This window comes from Heptranchias perlo, chromosome 11 (assembly GCF_035084215.1).
Source record: "Heptranchias perlo isolate sHepPer1 chromosome 11, sHepPer1.hap1, whole genome shotgun sequence".
Classification (NCBI taxonomy): Eukaryota; Metazoa; Chordata; class Chondrichthyes; order Hexanchiformes; family Hexanchidae; genus Heptranchias; species Heptranchias perlo.
The window spans coordinates 13160679-13186443 of NC_090335.1; the positions used below are offsets into that span (position 1 = coordinate 13160679).

The 25765-nt window shown below is 40.8% G+C and overlaps 1 protein-coding gene across 3 annotated transcripts in view; it reads left to right on the forward strand.

Annotated features, from left to right (window-relative positions):
* Positions 1-25765, forward strand: part of lrch1 (leucine-rich repeats and calponin homology (CH) domain containing 1) — a 177521-nt gene that overhangs the window by 112329 nt on the left and 39427 nt on the right. For 2 of the 3 annotated variants that reach the window (XM_067992562.1, XM_067992564.1), the window contains exons 6-14: positions 738-868; positions 4337-4424; positions 10023-10128; positions 13333-13436; positions 15302-15369; positions 19987-20073; positions 23208-23303; positions 24831-24879; positions 25664-25705. In XM_067992562.1, coding sequence (XP_067848663.1) covers positions 738-868; positions 4337-4424; positions 10023-10128; positions 13333-13436; positions 15302-15369; positions 19987-20073; positions 23208-23303; positions 24831-24879; positions 25664-25705 — 771 coding nt within the window. The remainder of the gene's footprint in view (positions 1-737; positions 869-4336; positions 4425-10022; positions 10129-13332; positions 13437-15301; positions 15370-19986; positions 20074-23207; positions 23304-24830; positions 24880-25663; positions 25706-25765) is intronic. The other variant, XM_067992563.1, reaches the window with a different exon arrangement.

Genomic DNA, 25765 nt, shown 5'->3' on the forward strand with positions numbered 1-25765 from the left:
TTGAATAGTGTATGAAGCAGAACTGTTTAGCTCTCAAGCCAGTCCTGAATTTAACTCTTTAAGGTGCTGTATTTTGCTGGAATTTTGAAACACAATTCGTCCTGCTTTTCTGCTATCTGGAATAATTAGTGATCAAATCTTAAAAGCAAATTGCTGGCAAATAACGATGTTGTAGTAGATGCAAAAATCTGGTGTTTTATATTTTTTGACATGGTCCAGGATTGCTGCTGTAGTATTCAGAATGCCGAGTGTTCTGTTCAGACTTGAAGCCCCTGTTCTTTTGTCAGCTTTTTCTGATTTGCTGTTGTGAGTAGCTGATAGGCCTGTCTGGAAGTACATGGAAAATGCAAAAGAGGCTGTGAAAGGGTTACAGAGAGTGGTACAATACAACAGATGCTGTTGGTGCTTTCTAGTGTTTCCTTAATGATGGATTGGGTGCCTTATTTCTGGGCAGTACAATGTGCTTGCTGAAGTTATATTGGATGGTATTGTAGCACCATGTCATTCACTATATAGCAGCACCATCATTGTTCAAACCCATTGGTCGCTGAATAACACCATCAAATTATCTCTTCTGCACTATTGTAATTGAAGAAAAGTTAGGAGTAATTTATCTGCAACTGTTGTGAATTATACCATACTGTAAAACATGGTACTTATGTTGCAGTTAGAAGCATCTGATGTGATTTTTGGAACTACATTCTAAGGATTATAAATAATCTCTTTTTTATGTTTAGATTTGCATTAAGGGTAAAGTGCACATATTCAAATACCTGAACATAGAGGCCTGTAGAATAGACAAGACTGCAGAATCCCTTTACCACCAGCCTACAGAGAAGACCCATGTCCCACAACCTGTTGGTGGGAGGTAAGTTTCAAAAGCATTCTTTGTCTTCATGAGGCCTGTGCTTTGATGTGAAATCGATAATGAGTCACTACTCTGCAGAATCCTTACAATGTTTTTAAAATCTTATTGTTAGAGTAATTGTATCACTCATTTATACTGCAAAATAGGGTGTTTAATTTGTTCCCCGTGTGCCTTGAGCAAGCCATGATTACACAGATTCTCCATCTGAATTACTGTCATTTACTTCCTAAATAATTGGAGCTCAACGTTGGTAAAGACACGCACACATTCATGTGCACTCTCTCTCACTGTCACGTGCACACATTTATTCACATGCACGCGCGCGCACACACACACACACACACACACACACACACACACACACGCACTCTCTCCCATTCACACAAATATACAGAAGTCACAACAAGGAAAGAGGCCGTTTGGCCAACCAGTCTGTGTCGGTGTTTACCCTCCACATGAGCAAATTGACCAAATCACATTTACCAGTCCTGTTCCCATACCCCTTCTTCCGCCTATCCGGCCTATCCTTAAATCTTGACATAGTTTCTGCGTCAACCACTAACTCTGGAAGTGAATTCCACAGCCTCGTAACTTTCTGTGCAAAGAGGTTTCTCTTCCTCTCTATTTTAAATCTCTTCCATTTAATTTGTATCTATGGCAGTTTGTTCATGACCCCTCAACAACTGGAAACAGACAGCTTCAATCTACTCTGTCCCGTCATTTCATAATATTAAACACGTGTATCATTATGCCCTGTAATCTGCGTTGTTATAATGAAAGATGCCCCAATTTTTCAAGTCTTTCTTCGTATTTATATTTTCTCATACCAGATGGGGTAACATTCTGTGTCTCACACAGCGCTCTCTCTCGCATGCTCCCTCTCTCGCTTTCGGGCTCTCGCTCTTTCTCCACCACTCTGCTGCTCCACCTCTCCCACCCACCTCTCCGCCGCTCCACCTCTCCCACTCCCCTCTCCCACTCCCCTCTCTGCCGCTCCCTCTCTCATGCCCTCTATCATTATGCCCTCTAACAGATGCAATCTCACACTCAATCTGTCCCCCACACAGTCTTGTTGTCAGTCTTGGCTCAATGGTAGCACTCTTGCCTCTGAGTCAGAAGTTTGTGGGTTCAAGCCCACTCCAGAGTCTCGAGTACAAAATTTAGGCTGACATTTCAGTACAGTACTGAGGGTGCTGCATTGTCTGAGGTGCCGTCTTTCAGATGAGACATTAAGCTATGTCTGCCCACTCAGGTGGATGTAAAATATCCCATGGCACCATTTAAAGGGGAGCAGCAGAGTTCTCCCAGTGTCCTAGCCAATATTTATCCCTCAATTACCTGGTTATTTATCTCATTCATGGCTGTTTGTGGGACCTTGCTATGCCTATTCCTAGTTGCCCTGAGAAGCTGGTGGTGGGCCTTCTATCATATGTAGCAGGGGACTGGAGTCACTTGTACCAGACTGCATAGGGGTGAAGGCTCCCTTCCTCAAAGGACACTAGTAAACCAGTTGGGTTTTTACAACAAACTAGCAACTTTTATGGTCAAAACTTATCAGATTTCTTCGATGAAGTTTTCCAACTTGTCGTGGTGGGATTTGAACTGTCAATCCCTGGGCTGTTGGTCCAGTGCCAGAACCACCAGGCTACTGCTCCCATGGATTTTTCATGCAACGGTTCATTAAATCAGGGTTCTGTTTGTTGGTACAGTAGCTTAAAGACTTGCAGTGTGGAACTTTGGTGCCTCCTAGTGGAAAATGTTGCTGATAATTTTATTTGAAACCAACAAGATTTTCTTACATTGAGTTGTATTGTATCAAATAGCCTGACATGCAGGATTTGCTTGTACAACATTTAGACCTGAAAACAGGCTGCTTTTATATTATTATTTCCCCAGCATGCACATTCTGACTTGTAGGTTGCTCTTAGTTTATGTACTTAGGATGAGAAAAGGCCATGAGGCCCACATGTCCGTTTTCTGCCGGACTCATCCCCACGTTCATACCCTTCCTTTCCCATTCCCACCTCCTGGAAGAGGCAAAACACAGAGCCCCATAACAATTCAGGAATCCTCCGTCAAAAATTTTTCTCCATCCCTTCAGTGGGGATCAGGGGGCCTCAAAAGCGTCAATATCAAAATCTTACCTTCCTTCTGCCCTGGTTATGTAGTTCTCAAAAACGTGTTGAACGTTCTTGGCAGAGACATTCTATGGCAATAAAGCCTCTTATTGAGATGTCAGAGATCGAGGCTGCAAGAAAGCTCCAGAAAACTTAAACATAGGTTGAAAATAGCAGATACGCTTGTTTTATTGATTTAGTGTCTGCCAGTAACCTTGTACTATCTAGGAGTTTATGGATGAACCTATTCGGAGGAACCTATGGTCCCCTCTTCTTCACTGTACCTATTAAGGCTTTAGTACAGTAGGATGATATTGAAACTTTCTTGGCTAGGTGTTAATGCTGAGTTGATTTAGATTACACCCTCTGATGAGATAGGATTACAGATGGTTTGTAAAAGACACTGGGGGAAAATGTATTACTTGAAATGATATGTGAAGTAAATGTAAAACACTGCTCTTCACTTTTTAAAAAAAAGTTTAATGAAATAGGGAGAAGTATGTGGGTTTCTCCAGAAGTTACGGTAGGAGCTTGGGGGAACGCCTGTGGAAATTCCACCTCCTAATATTATAATTCATGTTAAATGATTCAGAAGTGCTTGATGATATTACGAGACAAATACTTGGTGGCCCAATGCATTAGTGCACAACTTGTTCCCACCCAGCAAGCAGATTTGGTAATAGCCCAGGAACAGGTTCCACTGTTGCTTGCATAGCTGGTGTGAAGTGAGAGCATCTCATTTTATTTTTAATCCAATTTTTTGAGGCCTTGGTTCCAGTCCAAGTCCAAGAAGTTTGGTAAGAACCTCAACTCTGTGAAGGATCCAAGTGTAATGAGTTTATCCTCACTGGGAATTGGAGACTGACGCAGAAAGGCCCAAATCTGTCCTCGTATTCAGTATTGCTCTGACAGAGCGATCTGTGTGGGGTCCAAAATAGAATAATCTGCTCTTTAGCACAGTCATTGTTCACCTTGACCCATATTTCATACAATTAAATGAAAATAATTGGGTGAAAGAGGCATAAATGTACGTAATTACTAGAAAACCAAAAAGTAAATGAACCGTTCTTTAAATGTCAAATGGATGATCAGCTATTCCCAGAGTTATAAATGCTGTTCATTAGTGAAATTAATGTTGGATTCTTACTGAATCTGTGCCAAATGGGACAGTTTTGGGTTATGCAGTGTGTTCACTGGGAATTCCTAACTGCGTGTACTTATTATACTAATGGTCTTCAGAGAGTTGAGACTTTGCTCCTTTTTTGCAGGAGCAGTAGTTTAGAAAGTACTATGTGGTGATAGTGACGGCTTCAGTTATTTCATTTTGGATGTTCTTTCCTTTTTTTTTAAGCATTGAAGATATTTATCCTGACAAAAAGCAAGATTTTGACTCCGGAATTGGGAGTGACAATGGGGATAAACGCCTGTCTGCGACTGAAGTGAGTATTTCCGACGTCTTAATGTATCCATTTGACAGGCGAAACTCCTAAAGCAACGGGAACTCTAACAGTATAATTGGTGGCTTAACTAGTCGTCATTGTTCTTAACTGAGCATGCAAGGAATGAAGACAGCCTACGCCTGTTCTGAACTATCTCGTGTAGCTCACATCTCCATTCCTGTGTTATCAGTTCTGCAACTATATTTCACTATAAAAAGCGCATGAAACATTTGACACCTAATGTGCAGTTTATTTTTATAGCAGAATATCCAGTCACTGCTCCAGCTGAGCCATATGTAGATTCAGAAAACCCCTAAATTTTTCAGTAGTCAGTACGTTGGACTCTGCATCATCTTATCACAAAAGAGGTAACTGGCAGTTTGATGCAAGAACTGCTCCCTCTTCTATGCATTTCTTGTGATATTCAGCAGTATTGTGCTTTTCTGGCTTAGCACTGAGACTCGACTGCTGTCCAAGGTATAAATGGAAAGCCATGTATTTGGCTGGGCTGCCGTGCTTTGCCTTGCCATAGAAGGTTTTTGTCAGTTGAATATTAGTTTGATTTTCATAAATTGAAGCCACAGAAATTAAATCTGCTTTTGTTAAATAAATTGTAAATTCATACTGAGCTTCAAGAATTAACTCAGGGACAGATATCCGATAATTGGCACTTTATGGATAGCTGAAAGCAGCCTTTGGTTGATTGGTTAATTGGACTACAGTGCATTATCTCAGGGGCAGGTAGAAAGAGATTTAAAAGAAAAATCACTATTTATAGAGAATAATAGCAATTTAGGAATATGTTGTATGATCTGAACCCCAGCGATTATTGTTAAGAACACATGGATCTTCTGTGGCACTGTTTGGTTTTGTATCTTCCGCAGTTGCATATTTGTGTTCACATCTTCGGCAGTTGTCCATCCTTTAGTACACAGCTGTTTAATACAGCAACTAAGGCTACACAGGAAGTGGAGTGTAAATCTAATTGAGCATATAACTTCTGCTTGCGTTTATCTGTTTGTTTACTTGGAATGTCCTTTATTTATGCACGAAATAAATAAGCCTCTTGTGGTTTAGTAACAGAAGGAGTGTGTCTAAAATATCCCATCTCAAACCTCTGCTGGTTTTTTAGGTTGCGAAGAGATGTGAAGTCTTTTTTGGCTGGAGTGGGGGGGTGGGGAAGGGAGAAATTTCGTGAGGAAATAAAGAAGTTTTCCTGTCAAATCGTAAGAAATAATGCAAAAACTTGAAACATAAAATCTGGGCGTACACATTCTTATTTGCCCTGAGGGCATGAAATCGCAACCATGTAGAGTGGGACTGGACCCTCATGTAGGCCAGACCAGGAGGGGTGGCAGATTCCCTTTCCTGAAGGAGAATATAGAACCACTTGGATTCTAATGATGAGCTTTCATGGTCATTTCCTGGTACAAGCGCACATATCAGCAGATTTATTTTATTCAGTTTCACAAGTTACACTTGCCATGGTGAGACTGGAACTCACAACTTCTGGGTTGCTCGTCCAGTACTATAACCATCAGGCTACCATGTATGCTAAAAGAGAAGAACTTACATTCATATAGCGTATTATCACATCTCGGAATATCCCAAAGTGATTCATAGCCAAAGTTGGGAGTATGTCAAACTTCAATCCCATGTGATTTGAGTAGCAATGAAGTTTTTTGCGAAACCCCAGCTATTTTTCTTTCTGGATTCTGTGAAGTACAAGAGGAGTGTCTTTGTTGCCCTTGACTTTCATATGTCCAGGCAAAAAGAAATCAACCGTAAAACAGGCAGAAAAAAGCTTCTCTCATTGTTACTGGATTATTCATTTGATACCAATATGTGGAACAAAAGTCAGTAATAAAGCGAGAACTAAGAGTTGAAAGAAATAATTTTATTTTTTTAATAAAATGTGATTGCCTCTTTCAGTTAGTTTATATATGGTCACATCAGAACCTTGTGTTGAGTATTAATACCTCTGATGCTGAGCGATACAGCTAACAAGGTCTACACTTGACATTGTACATTTTAGAAGCCATTAGAGAAAAACAGATAAAACCAGGTTAATTTAAAAAGGAAAAACCTATTATCTGTAATTCCCTGGCCGTTTTGCTCTAATCTAATCCTAGATAGTTTTTCACTTATTTAGGTCAATCATATGAAGGACAGCAGTACTGTGATACTTATCTGCCTCCTATCCCATAGCTTTTGAATTTAATGGATTTCAACCATTTCAGAATAATCTGTAGTTCAAAGATTTTTCTCCGGCTAATTAGTTTTTTCAACCCAATTGGTCTCACCCAACATTTATTGTGAGCTGTTATTTTTTTAAAAAGAACAGCCTGTTATGATTGGGCAGTAAAAGAACGATCAAATCAGAAGTCTGTGGTCTTTAGTTAGTAGTCAGTGAGGATAGCAGCACCAGACTTCAGAGGAACACGTCCACTTCACTTCCACCTGACTGGCATCCAACAATGCCTCAGATCTGTTAGACACAAAGGGATAGGTGGTTAACTTGGACAGATATTCTACATGCACATGTATGATAGAATAACTCCATAGTGATACTATACATATACACACACATGCATGGCTACTAACAGTACTTCCTTCTCCCTGTACTCCCCCAAAGTCATATACATACTTAAGGAGACAAGTTAATAGGAAAGCATGTTGCACAAAAAAAATTGATTAGCCCAACAAGCCAGTTCTTTCCATAGTATGTATACAATTTATCCTTTCATGGATTGTAATACGCTTACTCTTCTACAGAGTTTTTCCCTGACCTCCAGAGATGCACAGAACTCCACAACATTTATTTACTTGTACACCTTCATCTGGCTAGTTGCTTTCCAGAGATAATATTTCCTGTGCACTTCCAAACAACTTACCACCATGTGGCCTCCTACTAAAGCTATGGTCATGGCTGCCATATTTTGCCCCCGTTGCTCATTTTTCATTCCTCTGACTTTTTCCAGGGTTTCTCGGGATTGCTGTTGTCTCCTTCACTGCTCCTCCTTCAAATCGATGATCTCCTCCGTTTATCATTCAACCCTTTCCACTCTGTTCCTGATGATTCCATGCTTTATTTAACATCTTCCTTCAGATCGCACACTCTGGGTGTACACAACCTCCAGTCCCCAGCACAATGGCTGCACCTTGATCTCCATGCCCTTAATGGGGCAGTGAAAATGTTGTTTTTCAGCTTTTCAAACGCATAGCTTCTTCATGGTTCTAACTAGCAGCCATCTCCTCTTAACCCTTGGCTCCACCCTTCATCCTCCAGCAATCACCATTTTTGGGCTCACTACCTTCTCTGTTCTCACATGGAGCTTCCATGTCTCCTTCGTTGCCAGAACTGCCTCCACAAAGCTTAGTTTGCTCTTTCATGCCAAACACTTATTTTCCCTCTCAACGGCTGTTACTCTCTAGTTGGTTTAGAAGGAGTTTTCACTCCCCTCTGTGTGTAACAGATTATCTTGGCTGATTATTGCTGATTTTATAGTGTTATGACAATTTGATCATAGAAGGACTCACAAGTGCCTAGTCATATCCATATAAAGAAGTCCGCAGAAGTAGCATCCCATTAATGTAAGGTAGTGATTATTTATTGGTCTGCTCATTAATAATATTGATAGATTTGATTGTACATTCCAAAATTGGATTATACAGCAGATTACTCCAGCATTCAGCCATGAATACTTTTGGACATGGATAGTCAAGGCATATTATGTTGTTTATGTTCACCCTAGTTTCCACCTGAATTACTCAACAGGTTATTAGCTCTGCTATTTACATGGAATAGATTGTTGTAGAACAGTCCAAAGCTAATCTTGGTGATTATAAACAACAGCAATAGATTTTTAGAACCAGACACTATTCATTCTTGGGCCGACCTGACCATTCAAGACGTTAGCCGTTAACGGTAAACAACAACAACTTGCATTTATATAGCATATTTAAGGTGGAAAAAAGCCCTAAGACGCTTCACAGAGGTGTAATCAGATAAAAATGGAGTCCGAGCCAAAGAAGGGGGAATTAGCTGAGGTGACCAAAAGCTTTATTAAACAGTTGGATTTCAAGGAGAGTCTTAAAAGAAGAGAGAGAGATGGAGAGTAGGAGGGGTTTAGTGAGGGAATTCCGGAACTTGAGGCCTAGATGGCTGAAGGTGGGGCAAAGGGTGGGGGCAATGCACGAGAGGTGGATTTGTGCTTGGGGTCATGCTTTTGCCTGTTTCTTCTCTTCCCCCCCCCCCCCCCCATCCATGCCTTTATTCAGATGCACAGTATATCCAATTTGTGTGTGCCAATTATACAATATATGGAGAAAGGGGAAAACTACACCAGAGGCGATCGCATTCCTAACCAGATGTTTAACCAGCAACTTTTAGATAGAATTAATTGGCACCGTGTTGGGACTCTTGCACGTGTCCATTACTCTGTGGGGAAGGAAGATTCTTCTAATTTGCAGGAAACCTGTTAATTTAGTACTTATGACCCCGATTACTGCAAGTACAATAGTCTGCTTTTATATGTTATATATGCCTCTTAGCGCTTAAACGACTTTCATCATGTCCCCCTGCAATCTTTGCAAGGAGAATAAGTTCAGCTCTGAGTCTTAGATAACTAACTCCCAAAATTGTCATTGTTGCTGTTCTCTGAATTGCCTTCACTGCATCAAATACCCATTGAAGGTAGGCTGCTCAGAGTTGAATACAACATTCCAAGTCTGTCCTCACCAATGGCCTTTACAGTGTTACCATAACTTGTACAATCTACAATCAAGTCCATAAGATGCACTCCATCATTTGCTTAGCCTAGTGAACAGCCCATAATTATATTGAATCCCTTTATTTTTTCACCTTTTCTAATGGATTGCATTCAGTCTAAATACTTTTCCCCTCCTCGTTTCCATTGTTTGTTGTCTTACTTTTATCTGTTAAAATCTATCTGCCATTCTTTAGTCCCCTTGCACAAACAGTCCAGATTGCTTTGAATGTTTTAACCACACTTATGCTTGTCACCTGACCAGATAACTTTGGCATCAGCAAACCTTGTTGTGTCACAAGATTCAGTCTGCTCCTTATCATGTATGAATAGCACAGACAACGATGGACCAAGAAGAGTTCCGTCTGAAACTCTACTAGTCCCTGCTCCCCAGGCGGAGCATTTTCCATTGATCACCACCTTCTACTTCCCCTTTCAGACCCGACTTTCAATCTCGCTAAATTACTTCAGTACTTCACAGCATGATCATGTTCTTTGTGCGCACTCATACACACAAAAAGGGGCTTAGTACTTCAGTGATGTTAGCTTCAGGTTTTATTTGCATTGTACTTCTATTTTAGATTCAATCAGAACTTCATATACTCTAACTTAATTACTACCTGGATTAAACAATATCTACTAGAATAATTAACATTTTATGGCAAAAATTTCATTAAAAAAAAAAGTTAACGTCCTTTTTCAGCAATCAATATAAACCTGTTGGAGTAGGAGAAAATGGTTGCTTAGTGTTTGCAAAGTCTTCTGTACTGCTCTGAAATGATGTATTTGCATTTGTTCACTGCATTTAATGTGGGATTTCCACCATCAGCCCTCAGACGAAGATACAGGCAGTCTGATCCTTCAGATGGCGCATATCTCCGAAGAAGATCAGTTGAATAAACAGGAGGAATATTTGAACGTTAGATCAATGAAAGGTACGCTGTTTATGATTTACAACATGCCTGTTGGTTTATCTAGGCTGAAGTTCAACAAATCTGACTAGTTCCAAACAGTTTACTCAACAAAGATAAATGTGAAGTGGTACATTTTGGGAAAAGGAACCAAGATTGGAAATATACGCTAAATGGTAACATTCTGAATGGCCTCGGTGTACAGATATATGGATCTTTAAATACAGCATTGTAGGAGGAAAAGAGCAAATGGTTTTTATATGCAGGGGTACTGAATACAAAAGCAAGGAGGTGATGGTGACTCTGTGTACAAGACATTGATCAGGTCACAGATGGAGTAGAGTACAGTTTTGGGCACCCCTCTATAGAAAGAATATTGAAACATGGGAAAGATTCAATGTAGGGTTCACTGGGATAATACTAGAGTGAGGAATATAGTTATGAAGAGACACTTGAAAATTGGGACTGTATTCACTGGAGCAGAGCAGGTTAAGGGAAGATTGAAAGTGTTCAAAATTAGGAAAAAGTTTGAGAGGGTAAATAGTGTAAAATTATCTCCATGGTCAGTGAATCTATAACAAGGGGACATACATTTAGGATTCTTGCTGGAACCTTAAAGGATAAGGGGGTTAGAAGACATTTTTAATGCAATAGGTTATTAGAGTATACAATACATGCGAGGATATTGAAGCCATTTCAATGACTACTTTTTAGAGAGAATTAGATAAACACTTAAAGAAAAATATTGAAGAGTATGGGGAAAGAGCAGGAAAATGGGACTATGTTGGATAGCTCCAGTGTGGAGCTAGTTTTCGCATAGGCCCGATGGGCCAAAATACATCATTATATTTAAACGTCAATAATTTTGTGACTATTTTGGCTGTACCTGAACTATTAAGATCAGATGCATAGTGTTATATAACTTTATAATGCAAAACAGAGATATTCCTGTTTGGGGCTGTTGGCTGACTTCTGTAGTAATCTTGCTGTCTGCATGTTGTCCAATACAGTTTGGGCTGTTCATAGATATTTGAGCTCTGGAGGTCAAAATCCTGGAACTCCCTTCCTAATACCACACGGACTGCAGCGGTTCAAGAAGGCGGCTCACCACCACCTTCTCAAGGGCAATTAGGGATGGGCAAAAATGCTGGCCTCGCCAGCGACCCCCTAATCCCATGAACGAGTAAAAAAAAAAGGTAGCTGTGTTTTCATGTGTTTGTTCTTTAATGGAGAGAGCGGAGAGTAACTCCAGGTCTCCCATAGATACACACACACTGGAAGCAATCACATCAGAGCATTGGGACATAGATAGGTTTCACTGTAAATTTGGTATTCATTCCAAAAACAACATTTAATAAATAAAAGTAACCACTCGACGAGTGTGTTTATAGTTTAGTACCAAAATGAACAGGTTAACAATTTTCAGTTTAATTGTAAACATTGATGCTTGGTCCTAAGTTTCTTTTATTGAATGATGGAAAATTTGCGTACACAATGCATGGTCATGGTCAAGTCATCATATATGATGACACAGTATCTGTACTTAAGAGCTGGGATTTTCTGCTTCTGTACTCACCAGCCCTCAGTTTTCAAGCTATTAAAATGAATGGACAGAAAATTGCTGGTGCAGAAGTGGCAAACCAGTGTATTCATATATTAAAGTCCTCTATAGTGGTTTGATTGTACATATATAATGTTCCCCATTCCTAGTCAGCCGCAATAGTGAACCCGTTGTGTTTTTTGCACAATCCAACAGCTTTCCATGGTCATTTTTCTGGTGTCAGCCCACAGATTAATTGGATTTAGTTTCACAACTTAGTCGGTTGCTAATCCAGTAACGTAACCACTAGGCTGCTGTACCACTAAGGATGGACTGTTGGTGAGGTCTGGAGTGAGATCAGGGTTGACTTTACTATCTTGTCCCTCCTCCTTCATGATCACTCCACTCTCCTCTCCCTATCCTGCCCCAAGAAAGAAGCAGGAAGTTGGTGGTGTATGAAGCTGATTGGAACAGGTGGGCTGACATAAAAGGGACATTTCCAGTGAGTGTCGGTTTGGGCGTTTCTTGATGATTTTGTGGAGTTGTAATTGAAGTTGCTTGCTGATGGAAGAGCAGTTGGAGTATCTTGTTCCTTTGTGAGGGGAGGGAGTGAGGGTTTCTGGTTATACTCTCAGATCCCTTGCACAATTATTTGAAGTGGGGTAGGCATAATTAATAAGCTAAACATTTAAAACAATCCCCACTAACATGGTGGTATCAGAGCATGATGGTATGTGTTATCAGCACTCCCAGCTAGCCACTGGGCTTATAACATTGGTGGGGCATAATATTCCAGCACTAGATTCTACCGACGTAAAAGTGGAGTATTGAGCTACGACTTACATTGGACCACAGATAACAGCTGGGCATTATGGCCAGGTTTATCCAGATTTAAATGGAAACTGTAGGAGCCCAGCTCATCTATTACTTCTGATTGGAGAATGAACTCCATTACAATATCTTTACCCAGATTCTATTTAAGGTCCTGGTATTATGGACATGTCTGACTGTTCAATCCACACAGAGGCCTGTTTTAGATGGTGTAGGAGATTGGCAGGACTTAAAGCCAGGCTGTTTATAACAGGGTTGTAGATAACTCTTTTTTTCTGAGGGCATGTTGTCATGTGCTTACTTAGCTGTGGGCCACAGTTATAAAACCACATGTGGCCAGTGCGTTTCCATTGGCAGGAGTACATTTGGAGCAAGAACATTTTTAGCACGATAGTGCAAAAGGGGATTTAGAGATGAAGTCTTGCAGCTAAATTAAAACTTAAGCTAACTGCAACCCTCTCCTCCTCTTCCTCCCCCCCAATAAATTGAGTTCAATAAATCTATGATATATTAAAAGTGTTGCGTATAGCATGCACTTGCTGTAAGCGCCGAACTTTCTTCTTGTCACGCTTCAGATGTCACACTTCAAAATACTCTGATTCACCATGAGCAATGGCACGGGAAGTCTGCTAGTTGCCTTAGGGCTGGCCACTTTATCAGTGAATGAATAGTTAGAGGTTGACTACTTCAGCATCAAGTACTGGATTAGGGCAAAAAGGATACTTAATATTATCAAAATACCTCATAGATGACTGATCTATAATGGTAGATTTTCTTTCAACATGATCTAAAAAAAATTTATAAAGTGGAGTAGCTTTATTTATATATTTTCAGCTTTTTTGATACTTTTTCTTCAGTGGCATCTGACCAGGAGCCGAAGGAGCTGCTGCAAAATAACGTGGGAGAGAGGTTGTCCGGCCGAAATGATGGCTTGAGTTCTGAGTTCAGGACTTACATGAAGGCAAGTGTAGAACACAAAATGCTTCTTGAGGCTATCTGTATATGAACATGCTCATTTAGGATATAGCATTTGCTAATGCCCACTACATTCATAGAATGATAGTTCTGTCTCTACACAATGCATTCTGTCCTTCACGGTCAAGGAGATTCATGCTGCGCCAATACTCCCCTATTTGGGAGAATCAGAGGTTGTCACCTGTGGCCTATCATGATCACCTCCCAGCACCCACCTGACAACTTAAAGTCTTTGAAGTTCAAATCCTTGGAATAAAAATTCTTCCCACACTAGGGTCTCACTGGATCACCTTGAGGTATGGTCCAGACATACAAATGCTGAGGATTCAGGTTAGAAGTGTTCAATTGCTAGTTATAAAGGCCACCTGGTCACCTAGATTGCAGGCAAAGCAATTTGTGTAAAGTTTCTCTGTTTCCTCATTTGTATATAGAGTTAGCAGCTGCAGTACAAGTCAAAACAAGGGGGAGAAACTAATTGAAATCAGCACCTTATTCACTTCATTTTAAATGTAATTGTTGCAGTGCAAAACAGTGCAAAATAATTTTATTACACAGAATAGATAGAAAAACATTCTGTTACATAGCTTGATGACCTTGCAATAATAGATGGAAAGCTTTTACTGGAATTTTTGTATTTTCAGGACTTCGATCAGAAATCATACTTTGGGTCTGATTGCACTTTCAACTGATTTCTTAAGTGGCAGCTGTTGAAGCTAATTTTAAATTAATACCCACTTGGGAAACAATGCTTTGCATAACATGTTATCTGTATCAGAGTTGCTAGCTTAATATTGCTTTCATCAGTCAGTCCACCCACAGCTACCTATCTCAGGTGTGCAAATAAAGAATGCCCTTTGCATCATAATCACTTTTTTAAAAAGCTTTGGACTTAAAGGGAAACTTGAGGAAAAATGCCCCAAATACAGCTTAATGGAAATCCCTGTCCGGTTATAAAAATAAACTCAATAATGGTTTTACCACAGATTGACACTTTCTCTATCCTCAGAAGCCTGAAGGTGTCATTTTTCAAATGATTGCCCTGCTACTTTATTAGTTGGATGGAAGCTTTTAAATATCAATCAAAGTATTAAGTGGCTGCTGTAAAACCCCAAACTGTGGGCTGAGCCTTTAGCATGTTGGCACTGTCACGAGAGCATGTCCTCATCTTGTACATCTTCTCTGAGCTGGATGGAGCAGAAGTCTCGCTGTCTCCCACAATATGTAGTGCTGTCTCTCCAACCCATTCCTTTGTGTCTCTGTCTTCTCTTCTCCTGCTCTTGTCCTACACACATTTACATTCGTTCGTCCTTCAACATGGAAGAAGACAGCCAAAATATCATCTCCTTTTCGTGTCCTATACACTCAATGTAAATAGCAGCCTAGGTTATTATATGAGTACCCCAGTTAATTTTTAACAATTGTCTCCATGGTATCTGCTAAAACTGGCTCCATAGCTGCTGTAATGCAATGAAAGAGACAGTGGCTCATTTATATTTCACATGTAAATGATTTCTGTAACAGTTATTAATTCTACCTAATTCTGTTCCAAAAATTGCTGCTCACAATTAATGTGGAGGAGGTCATACTCCCACTGATTAGGTACTTTAATTAGATACCCAAGATTAGGAGGGTTTTTATGTATAATTTAGGTTGGTACGCATAACTGTTTAAGACTATCAATCACTGTAACTATGTCCCTAGGGCATGCAACTGATTCAGTTTTAATGATGCTTGTTACTTTGATGATGCTTGTTACTCCTGAGGAAGGAGGAAGCCTCCGAAAGCTTGTGAATTTAAAATAAAATTGCTGGACTATAACTTGGTGTTGTAAAATTGTTTACAATTACACAGGGAAGAGTGACGGAGCCTGAGGAACCGCTGAGAATTGAGGAAGATGCAAGTTGGACATTGGAACAGATGTTAGTAATTTTTATATTTTGATTCTTGTTCAGAAATACAGTGAAACTTGTAAGTTAGGGACACCTAAGCGACTTGCAGCGGGTGTCCTTTATTTGCAGATGTCCTTATTTTCAAAATGGTCATTGTATGAACCGGAGGAGCAAAATATCCCTGGATTGTCTGTATCTCCTGTGGCGTTCCTTCTTTCTTTTGCCTGCACCTGGGATCATGCCTAATTCTGGAGCCCTGCCAGTGGGATGTGATTTCAGTTCATTTTCTGTTCGTTGGGTTTTCCAGTTCATTGCCATTCTGGGGTCCTTTTCCATTGGGAGAGGGATGGCCTGATCCTGGGATCTGCTTCGTTGGCAGCCTGCACAATGCAGCTGCTGTAGGGCCCAAGTGCCTGGGAGATCCCAGCCATATGTGGGGGGGCAGGGGGGGAATTAATGTCCTACAGATCCCTGCCTGGGAACCCCTCCCACCGTGTGCTGCAGCTGCTAATATTTGAAGTGCTGGGAGGTGGGTAGGGGGCTGTTAGCAGCTGATGTACTGGTAGAGTGAGATGTCTAGGGTTGCCAACTCTGGCTGGAGGCATTCCTAGAGGTTTGATCACGTGATGATTTGACCCCGGGCCCCCTTTCCCCATCCGCTGCCCGGGCCCCCTTTCCCCGGCCGCTGCCCGGGCCCCCTTTCCCGACTCCTGAACCTCGATTGTTCCCGACACCAGCCAGTCCTGGCTCTCTGCGGTGGTGGGAGTACCTCACCGGGCAGAGGCGGGAAATTACACAGTGGAGCCCCGTGCAATGGGCACCTGAATGTAAACTGAAGATGAGGTAGAACAGTGTCCCAGAGTTCGTTCACCCTGCACAGGGACAGACTTCAGCACCATGCGCACACTTGCGGTACAACAAACTTTTCTTCAGAGTTGCCAGCTGCAGCGCATGGTGAAGGAACCGCCGATTTCGGGAGACTCCAGCCGAAACCGGAAGGGATGGGATCCCTCAATGTTGCCCGGTGCAGTTCCCAGCGTTTGTGGAATGCAGAGTTCTTTACCCAGCATCCATAGCGGCAGAGAAACCACTCCATCCCTGGGATAGAGCCGTGCAAGAATTCAAACCCATAGATAGAGCGGTTTCTCAGCCGCTCTGGATGCTGGGTGAAGGGATCTCAATTCTACAAAAGCCCTTTCTTTCACCTGCTTCTGCTATGCAATTACTTGCGTGTTTTGTGTTTCAAAATGTAATCGGACTTGGTGCATTGAAGGCTGTCCGTAGATCGTAATTTGCGTGTGCCCATGGTTTCCAAATGCAGCTTGTATCTATTACAATGGGAGTTATTTGGGACTGTCAATAATTGCCGTTTTTTTGCCAGTGTCCGTTTGTACAGATTTCACTGCATTCAATTAGTATTTCTGCCCTTACTCCCAAGGCATAGACTCATGCTAGAGTACAGTGCCATGCGCTCTATCGAGTACCTCACCCAAGTGGCTCTTCCTCTGTGCAAACAGCTGGTGGGCCATTTTTCCATTAGGGTCAAAACACACCAGCTACGGTCAGCCAACCCAGCACAGATCAGGGATTTAACCAGGGAACATCCTGGTCTACATGGCTGAGCTACACACTAGACAGTATTTATTTTGCTATTTTTCTGTCTTATGAGGAAATTGCCCTAGAGTGGTAAGCAGGACCATCCCCCTGACTACTGCCTTTTTCTGCAGTACTTTCATTTTGCCAGCCATTGAATAGGAGGATGCAGTGTTGTGCATTTATTGTGCTAGCCACTTTGTTTTGCCAGGTTGAAATGTACATTAAAAATATTAACAGCCTTTGTAATTGCTACCAGAATTTTTACCTCCATATGCAACCACTTACCATCAAGTGGCTACACCCCTTTTAAACTTGCCCAGCTGCACCCTTGCAAGCAGCCCTTTATGATCTGTTTACAAGAGTCTTAATGCTCCCCTTCCCCAGCGAGCTCCCAATGTCAGAGCCCAGTCTGGACCAGGAGCATCCAGACTCCATAAAATCAAGCGAGGTCAGCATAACGAGAGTCAGGCTGATGCTGTTAACACACCCTATGACTAGCAAGTCCAAATACTACCCTAGTGTCTCCTTGTTAGGATCATTTTCCTGCTGTACTAAGCTCCCTGCTTTTTAACTGAGCCAGAGAGCCAGTGAAATATTTAGATATTGCTTGATGTAGACGTTGATATGCTTGTGATCTTTACTCTTTCAAGAGCCTGGTCCAAGGCAACAGATCTGCCAGGCCTTTAAATGCTGGCATCTGGCGAGAAGACAACATTCTTAGTAGGAACATAGGAACAGGAGTAGGCCATTCAGCCCCTCGAGCCTGTTCTGCCGTTCAATTGCTGATCTGTACCTCAACTCCATTTGCCCACCTTGGTTCCATATCCCTTGATACCCTTACCTAACAAAAATCTATTGATCTCAGTCTTGAAATTTTCAATTGACCCAGCCTCAACAGCTTTTTGAGGGGGAGAGTTCCAGATTTCCACTAACCTTGAGTGAAGAACTGCTTCCTGACAGCACCCCTGAACGGCCTATCTCTAAGTTTAAGGTTTTTCCCCCTTGTTCTGGACTCCCCCACCAGAGAAAGTAGTTTCTCTCTGTCTACCCTATCAAATCCTTTAATCATCTTAAACACCTCAATTATATTACCCCTTAATTTTCTACACTCAATGGAATACAATGCATCCTGTCCTCATAATTTAACCCTTTTAGTGAATCTGTGCTGCACTCCTTCCAAGGCCAATATATCCACCCTGAGGTACAGTGCCCAGAACTGAATGCAGTACTGCTGATGTGGTCTAACCAGAGCTTTATACAACTGTAGCATAACTTCTACCTCTTTGTATTCCAGCCCCCTTGGGATAAAGGCTAACATTTCATTAGCCTTTTTAATTATTTTCTGTACCTGTCCGCTAACTTTCAGTGATTTCTGTACATGGACCCATAAATCTCCCTGCTCCTCTACAGTTCCAAGCTTCTCACCATTTGGAAAATAAGCAGGTTTTTAAGACTCCTCCCCATCCCCCGACCCCAGCCGACAGATGTTGGGTAGCAAACTGCGTGTTAGATTTACTGTGTGGGTGGATGAATAATTAAATCTACATTAATCACTTGAAGTGTATTATCTAATCACTATTATCAGACCAGGGTAAATGCCTGGAAAGTTGAATTAGCTCAGAAATGTGGGATCATTGTCTCATTGCTTCACATCATGTGAAGAACATTTCAGGTCAACATGGCTAGTTGTCTTACATTTTTTTCCTCAGAGGGAGGCCATTTGGCCCATTGCACCTGTATTGGTGCTAACTTCTAATCTAATTTTCTTGCCCTATCCCCATATCCTTTTATATTCTTTCTTTTCAACTATTTATCCAATTCCCTTTTAAATGATGTAGTAGTCTCTGTCTAAGTAGCCATAGTAATAGAGCATTCCATGTTCAAATAACCCTCTGTGAAGAAAGAAAATTCTTCTAAATTGTCCTTTTGTTCTTCTCATAATCCTGAGTCCGTGCCCTCTTGTTATTAATTCCCCAAGCAGTGGAAACACTCTTTCACTATTTACCTCCTCAAAACCTGTCATAATTTTGTTGTTAAATTTCTTTTAAAATTAAAGGATGACGAAGTAGGAAAAAATGGCAGAAGACAGTGACAGTTTTACCAGGGGGTTAGATAGGTGGCAGATGCAGTTTAATGCTGAGAAATGTGAAGCAGTGCATTTTGGGAAAAAGCACAGCATACACAAAATGTTAAGATTTTTAACAGTGGAGAAACAGATCTAGAGGTGCAGATACATAGATCTTTAAAGATCAGTGTGTAATTGGAGACATAAAGATGCAAATAGTATTCTGGGTTTTACAGATGGTGGAAGTGAATATAAAAGGAAGTGATGTTGAACTTATACAAGACATTGGTTAGGACACAGTTAGGACTAATGCAGTTCTGGGCATCCCATTTTAGCAAGGATATTCACAGGAATGATACCAGAAGAATAGGTCAAAAAACTGGGTCTGTGTTTTTACTGGAACATAACTGAGACACTTCACTACACATATCCCACCAATCCAAAAACATCCATTTACACCCTACTTTTTGTTTTCTGACCCTACCCATTAATACCATGTGACTTAATTTTCATAACAAGTTCCTTATGTGGCCATCTGTATATATAACATCCACCACATTCTCTTTATACACTGTGATTTCCTCAAAAAGTTCAATTCAATTAGTTGAACATTTTTCTTTGTGTTGTTGTTGCATATACATGGCATTACTCCTGTGGTTTGTTGACTGTACACATTGTACTGATTTTTCTTTCATGTGTACTTTGTGTGCATTCCATGTGCATTAAAAAAAAGTATTTAACGCTCGTCATCAAAGTTTCTCATAGAAAGGAGCTAGACTAGCCCGTCCCAGAACTTGTAGTAGAGTGCCAAAAATATCTCCTTATTGTAATCATTTGTATGACCCGAGGAGACCCTTTGGGAGGAGCTGTGCATTCTTTCCAATGGAATTAAAACAAAATACATTTGTGAAAAGCTACTGTTTTCAGTCTAATCTTGCTAATCATAAAGTGAATTTTTCACTTATAATATCATTATTTTGTTGCAGACAAAACACAGATCAGCATCTGGACACGGAACCAGACGTGTCAGGAAACATGAGTTCACCAGAAAGAGCAGTCCAGGAACAGCAGAGGTACTGCTTTGTATACCTTGTGGGGTTCTGCCTTCATTTACTTCCTGGTTTATGGTATTCCTTCCTTTCCCTTGCCCACCTTTCAATTTCAGCTTATCAAGGTTAGTCTTATCCCTCCCACCTCCTTTCATTTAGTTCAAAGAACCTCATTTCCTCCTTATATTTTGCTAGCTTGTTTTTTCTGATCCTGTCCTGTTTAAATGCAGCCCTTCTCTCCTCCACTGACCAAGTCTACCTCCTAACAGTTTCAGTTACTTATAAACTCAATTCCATTTGACTACCCCCAATTCACCCCATAATTCTGGTTATGAAATTTCTATGTCTACCAAAGATTGGCGGTAATCCAGAAAACACAAATTTTACAGCCCTTATCTTTAATCTCCAGGCAATATCTTAAATGTGCCTTTGAAAGCTTCATCCTTATCTTGTTAATTCTCCCATGAACAACCACCACCTGTCCATTTCTCACTCAATGCACTCCATCCTTTGTATCTGTAACCTTAACCCACAGGAGACTAATCAATGTCTGTCTATAAATCGAACCGTAACCCCCTAGGAGACTAATCATTATCCATCTATATGTGTTATCTTCACCTGCAGTAAACTAATTATTGCCCATCCATAAATCTAACCTTAACCCAGTAGACTAATCACTGCCCTATTAAATTTATCTTTACCACAAAAGTAAGTATCCACAAACTGTAACCTTCCATTTTCTCCTCACTCCTTTTATGTCTTGTTCCTCTAGGATGCTCTGAGCTTTCCTTCATTTTCACTTCCTTTTCTATAATGCCATTGGGTTTCAAATGCTGAATAATACTATTTGACACTGTTATTTTCTGTGCTACTTCTCTATTCTTTTGCCCCACTTTGCTGTACCCCAATCTCTCTCTCTTACCACTCCCTCTCTCACATGTCCAATACCAACCACTTATCAGCTATAGCCTAATACTGCACTTAAACTGTACTATCCTATTCCACTATCCTCTCCTTTAGCCCTTTGAATACCAAACTTTGCTCACAGCAATAGTAGTTTCTGAACATCCTCCACTATTACAGTTGTATATGTAACACAGTACACAAACCACTGCAGTTAATTCCATTCCCTTTTGCAAGTGATGCTTGATCTTCAGTATATTTACAAACTACTTTCGGCCCTAAATTATCTTTGACTCAGTTAAGAAAAATCTTCCAGATGATTTAACCAGACAAGAACACTTAGCTAATTTATCCTTTAGGCAACTTGAAATATGCTTTTTACCCTTCAATATCCTGCCAACAGTTGAAGCAACTTTCCTTATCCTTTAAACAGCCTTAAAACAACTTAAAATATCTATTACTTAACATAAAATTATATTCCACTGTTCCTGCCAAAACAGGAACTTACAGTAATCCACCTCTTACAATTGTAAATTTCATTCTTGATTTTTTTTTTAATGTTCATATGTACTTAGATTTTCACTGACAGTTTGCTCGCTTTTCCCTCATTTGATTAGTACTTTACCTACCTCTACAGTTGCGATTTGTGGTTGTTATAGAAATTATGAACTTTCAGCCAATCAGTTGAAAGTGTGGTGCGTATAGAAAAGTGTGACAAACAAAATGCATGCATACAAAATAAACTTGCATTTATATAGCATCTTTCACGACCTCAGGATGTCCCAAAGCACTTTACAGCCAATTAAATACTTTTTGTAGTGTAGTCACTGTTACACTGAAATATATACATGGATACATTATATGTGTGTGTTAGTGCTGCGTTTTTGGGTTTTATGCTGCTACATATGTTACCCAAGTTAATTGGCCACTCCCTTAAGCGGACCTCCATCCTCTTTGATCTGGAGTGCACTTTTATTGCCCAATATCAAGGTAAATGATAGCGCGACCCAGGGATCGAATAGAGAACCCTTGGCACCGTACAGTGAGTTACTGGTATGTATCACATGCCACATTGTGGTACATTATCCTTATCTTCAATAGGTGGATTGAACAAACACTTAATCTGCCTGAGGCTCATACTACAAAATAGACAAATTTATTAACACGGACCAGGTGAATGGACAGTACTAAGTGTAAACAATGTGTTTATGTTAATTTACAAACTTTGCTATTATTCACAATACATCAAAACAATAAAGATGCTTCCCCAGTTATCTTTCAACATAACTAGATGCCTGAAAATGGTTACTCATTTCTTACATGGAAGAACACTACCACAGAGTCAAACTAGCCTGGACACTGACTGTAGACACTCTGACTGTGGACTGACTAGTTGGACGTAAGCAACCGCAGATATATCCCCAGTCAGAGGTTTCTGGCTACAGGACTGTCCATCAAAATGATGACAGCCAATCATTAACCCTACCCCTTCTCACCGCCCTGAGACACAAGTGCCAATCAAAATCATCACCCCCCCCCCCCCCAAACTAGTTGGTTTGATTCTTTCTGTGTCAGGAGCCTTGATCGACCCGTTTCAAGCCACTGTGTGAGAATGTCCTCCATTTGGAGTGTGAGCTGCGTGAGAATGCCCTCCATTTGGAGTATGAGCTGCGTGAGAATGCCCTCCATTTGGAGTATGAGCTGCGTGAGAATGCCCTCCATTTGGAGTGTGAGCTGCGTGAGAATGCCCTCCATTTGGAGTGTGAGCTGTGTGAGAGAATGCCCTCCATTTGGAGTGTGAGCTGTGTGAGAGAATGCCCTCCATTTGGAGTGTGAGCTGTGTGAGAGAATGCCCTCCATTTGGTGCGTGGGAGTGCCCTCCATTTGGTGCGTGGGAGTGCCCTCCATTTGGTGCGTGGGAGTGCCCTCCATTTGGTGTGTGGGCTGCGTGAGAGTGCCCTCCATTTGGAGTCTGAGCTGCGTGTTCCTTAGAGGTGAAACTGGTTCCATAAAAGAGCAGCTCCCCTACTCTGAGGACACCCGAGATTGTGGTATGTTGAAGATCTTTTTCAAGAGATTACTGTCTACCAATAATTTTCAGTCAGATTTGTTGATGAATATTTAAAAACAACCCAATTTAAATTTTTAAAATCAAATTGACTTCTAAATTTGATGAAGCAACTCGCAAATTGTTCTGGCGAATTAAAGCAACTGTTCACTTATTTAAAATGTTTTGCTATTTCTTTGCCACTCAGATTAAACCTGCATTGTGAGGACAGCAGTGGAGTGCATCTATATCCTTTGCAAATGGAAACATCAGCCTGTTTAGAACTTCAAACATCTACAGTGAAGTAAGTTCTATTTTCTTTTCATTAATTCCAATTTTTGTTTGGACAGAAAGAAAGGAACAAAGTTTTTTTATTTATTATCTAATGAATTTTCTTCCATCCCTGCCTCTCCTAAAGGTGTTTTTTTTTTCCTTTGCTGAATTAAATTCTACATGTGCACTTCAGTATCTTAGCCTAGTTACCACTCTTCATATGTGAACATTCTTTCTGAGACTATTCAACTATGGGGGTGCCACAGGAGCACTACAATGAACCTGATCCCGTCCTTACCTGGTGAACATTCGTACACTTCTGGTAGGGGGTTACTGGATAGTAATTGGGAACAGGAACACCGGCTGATTTTCCCTTGCCTAACCCAGGGACCCTGAGGCCAATTGTGACAACTATGCTACCACCAATGGCTGAAATCAGCTAAATCAGCATAGATGCTGGAGCCTTCCTGTGACATTAAATAATCCAAAACACCTGGGGAACCCGAAATAAAGTGTTCCAATGCAAAGTAAAAGGGAAGAAAATAGGGAAAAAAATAAACTCACCAAATGAAAAGAACAGACCAAATCTCTCATGTCTCTTAGGAAAATGACAGACAGGTAAAGACCTCTTGGTCCATCCAGCTTTTCCCATACAATTGTGATGCCTTATTCATCACAATACAGACACTCCCCACTCAGAGCCATGGAATCTCCTCGGAGAGGCAAGAAAACAGATATAAACCCAGACCAAACTGGAACGTTCTTCTTCAACCCCCGTAGGTGATTAAAACTAATTCAGGAGATCACGTTGGCCCTGATTTATATTACAGAATTCCTGCCTCTTGCATGAGGTGATCTCTGCCCCAGCCAGAAACAGTTTGTCGTTGGACATGACCTGTCAGCCACATTGACTTCCTACCACACTCCCTCTTTTTGAATTTGGGGATGTACAAGGCTTTAGTGTTTTAGTTTGTTATTATGCGTCTTAGAATTTTAGCCCTAATTCTTCGTCAGAACTTGTTTTGTTTTGCTGGGGTTTGTACAAATGTCTGACGTTAATCGTTTGAAATATTTATTTTTAACCGTGAAGTATTCCCTTGAGTTTCTGCTTGTTTTTGTTCTGGAATTGGCCATCTGGCTGCTGTGGCTTGGCTGGATGTAACTGTAGTACGGGAACTGTGTTGTGTAAGTCAGTGATGTCTGGGCATAGCTCTTTGCTAGCATTGAAGAGGCTGGGGTCCAATGTGATACCATCAAGTTATTAAGGCTTGTTTTAAGTTTTATCTGCTTGAATTAAATTTAATTTTCAATTAGATTGCCTTGGTGAGAACACGGTTATTTTTCTTGAAGTATAAATGAGTATGTTGATGTCCACTATCTAGTGATGATTAGCTCTGGAATTTGATTGCTTTTCACTCCTTTTATGTTGATACAATGTAATATCTATCATTTTGCTTCTCCGTATCCTCTGTTCGGAGAGTAATTGGGCTCCCCGTCTTAAATCACAAGCTTTGGCTGACACTATTGCTAAATTTGCTTCCTCTTCTGTTCATTCCAGTGGGCAGACACCAAAAATCACCCCCACACTGAAGTTCTCCAGTTACCAGGTGAGGAAGAAGAATGTAGGCTACCTATTGACAGGTAAAAGGAGTTGATAAGTTTGTAATATTCAGAATGAACAAGGAGCAATAACATGAACAGCAAATCTGTACAAGTAAGACTGGAATAATTCAACAGTACATGTGGAAGTCAAAACCATCGTGCTTCTCTGCTGGCTCAGTTTCCCCAGTGAGAAGCTTAACCATAATCACTGGGAAGGTTCCAGGTCTGTGCTAGGTTAGTGGACCTCAGTATGGGTGGCTGTCGGGGGCACTACAGTTGGAATTAGTATATCTGGGTTAGGAAGGGAAAATCATCCAGAGTTCCCGCTCTTAATTGCTGTCCAGCATTAAGACCTGGAAGTCCGCATCTATGGGTGTTGAATGAGGATGAGATCTGGTGCCGCTGTGATGCTCATCGCGGTAAAATTGTCTGTTGACAGTTGCTGCCAAAATTATTAATGGCCACTTGGGTGATTCTTGCCTGTGGAGCCACAACTGAGGAAGGGGCTAATGTCTCCAGAAGAGAGAAAATATTAGCAGGGGGGCTGAGTGTAGTTTTATAATTAAAATATCATCAGATTCAGTAAAGGTACTAGACACAGTGATGAAAGTGAAGTTAAGCGTTCAAACAGTGCATTGTATTTTTTTAAACTGCATATTACTATCATGAATCTAATTATCACGCATCAGTCATGTTCGGTAATGGATTTATCTCCACTTTAAATGGGTGCAGTGTAATTCTGATTTTATTTTTCATGCTAAAGCAGCTTTCTTCTGTTCTCATTTTTAGGCTCTTGCTCCATTTTGTGTAGATGAGGATTCTTCATCTGAGGTCATTCATTCTCTTTCATCTGGTTCTGTAAATAATTTTTAACCTCATTAACCTTTATTC